Source organism: Rhagoletis zephyria, unplaced genomic scaffold (genome assembly GCF_001687245.7).
Source record: "Rhagoletis zephyria isolate East Lansing unplaced genomic scaffold, Rhagoletis_zephyria_1.1 Rzeph_scaffold_21622, whole genome shotgun sequence".
In the NCBI taxonomy this organism is placed as follows: Eukaryota; Metazoa; Arthropoda; class Insecta; order Diptera; family Tephritidae; genus Rhagoletis; species Rhagoletis zephyria.
The window spans coordinates 1-7,703 of record NW_016178680.1 but is presented as its reverse complement, the minus strand read 5'-3'; the positions used below and the strand labels follow the sequence as shown (position 1 = coordinate 7,703).

The 7,703-nt window shown below is 34.9% G+C and overlaps 1 protein-coding gene across 2 annotated transcripts; it reads left to right on the top strand.

Annotated features, from left to right (window-relative positions):
• The first annotated feature begins 3,457 nt into the window (after nucleotides 1–3,457).
• Nucleotides 3,458–4,520, top strand: LOC108381162 (uncharacterized). 2 transcript variants are annotated; one of them, XM_017637577.1, is made up of 3 exons: nucleotides 3,458–4,113; nucleotides 4,185–4,272; nucleotides 4,393–4,520. In XM_017637577.1, exons 1-3 carry the CDS (start codon nucleotides 3,661–3,663, stop codon nucleotides 4,479–4,481), a joined length of 630 nt encoding a protein of 209 aa, XP_017493066.1. In that variant the 5' UTR covers nucleotides 3,458–3,660; the 3' UTR covers nucleotides 4,482–4,520. The 2 variants fall into 2 exon arrangements, with proteins under 2 accessions (XP_017493066.1, XP_017493065.1); XM_017637576.1 differs by having other exon boundaries at nucleotides 4,185–4,520.
• Nucleotides 4,521–7,703: the final 3,183 nt, after the last annotated feature.

The following is a 7,703-nucleotide window of genomic DNA, read 5'->3' as shown; positions in this document are numbered from 1 at the left end:
GTTTTTTATATTGCTTCTTATTTTTCATAATAAAATGTTATTTTTTTTTAATTTTTCACAGTGTCTTTTGTTGACGCAAAATTCATTCATAAATATTTATATTTGTTACTAAGGCTAGAGTTTTGCGAAAAAAAAAACGAAAATAGTCCTCAGCTCGGTCGATGTAGAAATGATGACGCCATGTCAGGATAAACAAAAGGAAAAAATTGACCCTCTAAAATACACAAAATATTCAATTCGCTGCACGCACACTATCAATCTATTTTCTCGGGATCTAGAGCAAAAAAAACTAACAAATATAGAAAAAATCGATATATTTACTAAAATACATCAAAAGAAACGAATTAAAAGAGACAGCTATTTATATTGCTATAAACTAAAGATAGACTAAAAGGAAACAGAGGAAAGTAGAATTTTTATATGTACTTACGCATGTGTGTATGTATGTACGGGTGTCCTTTGCTATGCACTATGCTTGGCAACAGTGGCAAACAGAGTAGCGTTATCGTTTTGGGTGCCTATGCGGAGTTGGTATGTTGTGAAACCAATCACTGCCAACATCTCGAGTTTGTATTGCGGACACTATTGCTGACGTAGCTAATGCCTTGAACTCATCTGCGCCGTGGAATGAGTACATTATGCGTCGCTGTGGCGTTAGTAAACAGAAATACTTTTAATACAAATACATACATGCATATGTATATCGCCGTTTAAAGTACAAAACTGCGTATCAACAAAATGCGAAACCGCGTATGTGAGGTAGCATTAATTGGTTTCTAGAGAGTAAAAACACCTATATTTCAAAATGGGTCACTATTTTATAAAGCAATCGCATTTCTGGATAGTATATTTCAGGACAAATGGATAAGGTTTGAGCCAAGAGCTTGCGTGAGTAAATCCAATTTTTGGCAAAAAATGTGAGTTACGCGATTTTGCAGAACGACGATACGCGGATTTGTACTTTAAACGACGATGTGTGATTTCGTCTCCTTTCAAGGATATTTTCATGCTACAATATACAATATATTCAAATTCATTGATGGAGCAAAGAATGTTTAAATATAAACACTCGATACTCCTCGCATTATTTGAAATGAGTATTTATTTCTGTGTTCGTATGGAAAAGTAGCTTATGTCGAAAGGCTGGATTTACTATAATGCGGCAATCCCTTTATTTTTTAGACGGCAAGGAATTTTTTGATGAGACTTAATAAGAATATTGACTTGCTAGTATCGGAACTATTTCTTCCACGTTTATTTGCCAAAAGTTGTTCAACGGCTTAGCGCCTGTGAGTCATTCGCAATCGTATGCTGCGAATGCCTATTTATACTAAAGCCAGCCTTTCGACATAAGCTACTTTTCCATATGAACACAGATTTAATGGATTCAGACGTTTTTTTAACTATAACGATTGTAAGACGGCAATTAAAGCGCTTACAATCTGATCTACTGTATTAGTGCTTATTATTGATTTAAAATTATGCAGTTGTTCAAAATATACCCATGAAGTTATATAACAACAAGAAAGTCAGACAGTTACCTACATACATATGTATATATCGACATCCGCACCATATTAGCATAGTAATGACCCTAATCAAAGTTAAATAGGGATAGGCAGCTGGTCCGATATCAGTTGCCTTTCTTGCCACTTCTGCAGCCCATTACATTCACTTCTGCTCAGCGTTCCCTTTCAGAACTTGCATGCTTCCCTAGCATCCTCCGAACTTCACTTTCTATCAATATTCGTATCAGCATTGCTTGCCCAACTTTTATCGCACTGTAGTCATTTTCAACATTCTACCTGCTAACAGCAGCTATAAAACTCAATCAAAGCATTACAATCAATCGTTCCAATTTCAGTGAATTGAAAAACTTTTGTGCGCATCTTAATTTTCTGCAACTTTTGCCATTTTTTTCTTTATTTCATTTTATTTATTTCTTTCGAAACAGTCGACAATCGAAAACTTGTTCCTACCAACCGGCGCCAACACCATGCCACTAACTCAAATCGCACATTTGCCTACTGTCAACTATTGTAAGTGTCCTTTAAATAGCTATATCTGCAGCTAAAATTTCAAGCGTATGCACCAGCATTTAAACTTTCTTGCCTACATACATACATACTTCTCTTCACTGCCATTTCACCAAACATTTCGTAGCCTCTCCACCTCCACCTGTCAGGCATAAATCTCTTTTGTGGTGTTGCAAATTTCGCTTGCGTAAGTCATAAAAATAGTTTGAAAGTCTAAGGCTTAGGCAGCGTGTTGGGGCAAAGCCGACCGACTTGCAAACAGCCAACGCATGCCGTCACATATTTCACACATAGTCTACGCATATATCTTTACTTTTGATGACTGCAGGAATTTCTTTTCAGTCACTTTACGCCGCCACCTTTTCCATGGCAAGACTTGATGTCTACCTTCTACATAGTGTTTTGCCTGAATAGGCGGCTTTGCAGTACAGCTTGGTTAAGCAGCTGATTTTATGTAGGTCAGCTGATGGGAGTATTTCTACAGCTCACGCTGTATGTGTGTGCGTTGGTATGTATGATGCCCTTATGAGTCATAGGGCATATTTACGATGTCAGTGGAATTTATTCTAATTTGTCATCTGCATAGAAATACGATTTAGACGTTGCTTTCACATAGTTTCCTTGGCCATAAAAATAAGTAATTTATGTTTGTACAATGGTAGAATTTTAGCATTTATTCTTATACACGTACAAAAGTGTTTACATATGTATGTATGTATGTATGTATACACGAGTATATGTATGTATAACGAAATTTGTTTACTACTTTACTTTCGCTTTTTATGGGAATTTCATGGCAATGGAGTGTCATGGAAATGAATATTTTCAAAGTGCTCTAAATTATTTAATAGAGAAGTTCCAAAACTGGAAGGAAAAAGTGCATTTCTAACACTAACAGGTCTATTCGGCACGTAACCGAAAAATATTTTACAGAGCAATATTTTGTTACCAGCCTATGAGATCGCAACAAAATGTATCGGTTACAAGAGTGCACAGAATGCGAAAAGGGTTTAAAATCTGCCAGGAACTTTATTTGGTTACACATTTACACACAAAATAGACCTGTCAATCTCTGTTATCTTTGGACCATCAAGCTTCCTTCATTCATTACACAAATGTTGTTTCGTTTAACTGGTTGTTCTGAGAATTTTTTCTGCTCAACAGGTTTTCTCTTAATTTTTTTTTTTCAGCTACAGCTTTTGAAATCTTTCCCTGGAACGCTGTTCGAAAACCAGATACCGAATTTTCTTTTTTCGAGATGTTTAGAAGTTATTTCTGTATTCGGTATTTGCCCTTTCAACTGCCTAATGCTTGGGTTTCATTAGGTCAATTTGATTGACAACATAAACTGTCTTCTCTGCCATCGTCGTCATATCTTGCTGAAAGCGTTTTCATTCAGCTCCACGAACATAAAAGCGTTTGTCAATGATTGTAGACAAATCTTGGGGTCAATCGACTGACATACCGTTTCCACCATAAATGTCAAAGCAGTGTTTTTAGAAGAAGAAGAATTAGCTGTCAAAGCAGAAAAAGTAACTGACCAAAGTGAAAATTTCAAAGGACTGGCTACGAGCTTAAACAATTTTTTTATACAATAAATTCAATCAATGCAAAACAAAAAGAAATGAACAAAAAGCGAGCTTCGATTGCCTTTGCATCAATTTGTTTGATCGCGACTTTAAAAGCGTGGAAAAAAAAATGCGTGAAAAGAAATAAAAAGCAATGGTGGATTCGTCCAGGGCTCAGACACAGGGCCACCAGTGGTTTCTACTCCACACTGCGTTTTAAATTACGTCAGCAGGATCCTCAATGGTTTAAAAATTTTGTGCGAATGAGTTGTGAAGACTTTGACTACCTGGTGGAGCATCTCACACCATACATTGGCAAGAGCAATACCCGATTCAGGAAAGCAATTTCAGTCGGCGAAAGACTCGCCGTAACTTTACGGTATCTGGCTACAGGAGATAGCTTTTCAAGTTTAATGACGGTTTTTCTTATTGGTAAAACTACAATATGCCACATAGTACATGAAACATGTGCTGCTATTTTTACAGGATTGAAAGATCAGTTTTTAAAGGTGAGTATTTTGAAATTAATTTCGATCACTAGTGTGAATAAGATGGAATATGCATTCATTTATTTACATAGGTCCCAAATACCCCTGGACAATGGGCAGAAGTAGCAGATCATTTTGCAAAGCGTTGGAACTTTCCAAACTGTTGTGGTGCTTTGGACGGTAAGCACATAATGATACAGGCACCTGCTAACTGTGGCTCCGAATACTTTAATTATAAAAAATTCAATAGTATTGTTTTAATGGCTTTGGTGGACGCAGAATATAAGTTTCTTTTTGTAGAAGTTGGAGCATACGGCCGCGAATCTGATGGAGGTGTTTTCGCAAGGCAAGTTTTGGACAATATATCCACCCATCTTATATTCATGTAATATTCATATTCATATGTGTTTTTAATTTTAGATGCACGCTTTCAAGTGCTCTTGCTGACAACACTATTAATTTTCCACCCCGCAGACCACTACCGAATGAGGCAGATCCAATGCCATTTGTCATTATTGCAGACGATGCCTTTCCGCTGAAACCATACATTTTGAAACCATTCTCTTATCGTGAACAAGTAATGTCGCATAAAATATTTAACTACAGATTATCACGAGCAAGAAACGTGGTTGAAAATGTGTTTGGCATATGCGCGGCACGGTTCAGGATCCTTAGAAGGCCAATGGATGTTAAACCTGAGAACGCAAAGACCATCGTTCTAGCAATTTGTGTTATACATAACTTTTTAATATCAATAAACTCATCCTATTTAACTAGAACCGACACTGACAATGAAATAAACGGAGAATTAGTGGCGGGTAATTGGCGATTAGAACTTGGACCAAACGGAAAGCTAATTTCACTTCGTGCAAGTACCACTCTGGGTAGGCCAGCAGATGATGCAATAAATGTTCGAGCTGCTTTTATGGAGTATTTTATGACACCGTATGGAGAAGTCCCATGGCAATATAATAGAACGATTATTCACAACTCATTTTAAAAGTCAGTGGCCCGTAGTCATAGTCAAAATAAAGTCGACTTTAAAGTTAGTTGCAGCTTTTTGACATAATTTTCAATGGGATATCTGTCAACAAAGCTGCAACTAACTTTAAAGTCGACTTTATTTTGACTATGACTACGGGCCAGTAACTTCGCTTAGATGAAATTTGTTAGTGTAACTCTTTGCAGTGTTATATTTACCCATATAACTAGTTTTTTAATTGATTTGCATTCTAATATTAACCAATTACCCACAGAATTGAGTACATGGTGATTTTTTTTACCATATTCTTGATGTTTTTCATGATAAATCGTTTAAATTAACGAAAATATTTATCATGAAAAATATTGTGAACATTGTAAAAAAGTGGCATTTTTGTTTAATATTTGCAATGTTCTTCAAGTAAAATTTTTTTGTTATTTTTTATTAAAATATCTATGGTTCATGCTTTCATCAAAACCACATAAGTCAAACTTTCAAACTTTATGCAAATCTTAGAAAAATTCAACAAATTTTCATCTAAATTTTTAACTTTTTAATCTGAATTTTCAGAAAAATGCTGGGTACGCAGATAGATCGGTTAAGTTATTCTAGTGAAACAAGTGCAAGTTTTAAGCGGCGTTGATTTTTAATGAATTAATATTTCCGACGGATTTTGCGGTTTTCTGCATATAACAAGTGCAATTTATGAAATATAGCGTTAATTTAAACTTGTTTTACTAGAATTACTTACACTTTACACTTTAGAAACTTACACTTGTTTACTAGAATTACTTACCCGATCTATCTGCCAGCTCAAAATTTTTCTAAAAATTCAGATTAAAAAGTTCAAAATTTAGACGAAAATTCGTTGAATTTTTCTAAGGTCTGCATAAAGTTTGAAAGTTTGACTTATGTGGTTTTGATGAAAGCATAAACCATAATGTAATAAAAAAATAACAAAAAAAAATTTACTTGAAAAACATTGGAAATTTTAAACAAAAAACTCCATGCTCTCACGAATTTTCACTTGGTGCAATTTTTGAAACCCTTATTTATGTTGTTTCTATTGTTGATCAAACTATATCTTAAATGAAAACTCGTAAAAAGAAATAAATAAACGTAAGTGGCAAATGATATCATTTAATATAAAAAAGCTGAAGTTGAATGTTGTCTAAGACATACAATACAGAATGATTTCAAAACTATTTTGAAAAGAATTTAACTAACAAAAAAAACCAATTTCATTTTACATACTTTCACATAAATATCCTTATCATTCATATGTTTAAAAAGAAAATGAATTCAATTAAAAATTTGTACTTTTAATTACACATAAGAAATTGATTTAATTCAAAAGGCACATGAAGAAAATTCATCAAGATTTCTTAAAGTTAAAACTTGGGAAAAAATAAAAAAAATTGATTAAATTAAAATGGCACACGAAGAAAATTCACTTAAATGTCTTAAATCTATTTATTGTTGTTTTGAGATCATTGCCAGTAATTCGAGTTTGGCGCATTACTGTGGGCTGTGAAAAGAAGTGTAAATTTTTTTTAATTATCTTATTGTTATCGCTTTCTATAGCTTCCTGCATTTACCTTGCAAACTCCTTCTGGTAGTTTAGTACAACCTCATTAATTGCAATCTTAAAACGTTTTGATAACTGAATGTTTTCGGCTGCGAATTCACGGCCATTTGATGCCACGAAATTGCCCATATCATCCCAAGGATCGCAGCAGAATTCATCGTTTGCAAAGCGCTCTCAACAACCTTTGCATACTCGGAATCTTCTTGTCGTTGGCGCTTTGTCGAGGCTTTTGCTGACTTAGGTTGCACGATTTCTTCTTCGAGAAATTCAGGGTCATAAAGGGATTGCTCTTGCGAAGGTTCATTTATCTTTAAAGTAAAGAAGTTAATAAAATATAATTAAGATTATGTTTACTTCGTAACTAAACTTACATCTATTAAATTTGATGTTGTGGATGCCTCAACACGCAAAGTGGGCTCCAGAAATTTTAAAGCATTGTAAAACGGGTTTGAAGAAACCGTCTTTGTAGCACCCTGTCCGCTCTTACTCGCTCCTATCCTGTTAAACGATGCCTAGATTTGCATAAAATTTAATTAAAACTAATGTCATAAAAACCATAGAAAACGTACGCGGAAACCACAACGCAGGCTATTCCACTTTGTTGTAACTTCTGCTCGTGGTAACTCCAATACGTCGGCCACCTCTTGCCACAGAGCTTCTCTAAGGTTTCGGTCCCTGTACTCTTTGACCAAATAGTTCCAGGTGCCTTCCCTGATCTCGACTGCCTCAATAAGCTTCATGGTTTCTTGGTTCGTCCACTGATGCTGCAACTTCCGCACTCTTTTTTTACTTGTGACTTCACTGGGGCTTGATAATATAGGCTCCAATTCCAATGTCTCTATTTCCATCTTAATCTAAATATAAATAACAATTTAAAAACTAAATAAAGATCTTTTTAAGTTCGTACCATTGTTTCTTTCTTTTATGTTACTTCCCGCTCAAAAATCAGCTGTTTCTTTGTCGAATTTGCCAACATGTTGGCAAATGGATTTTTAATGTCAAATGTTGCCATATCAGAAAATTTCCGAAAATGTGGGCATT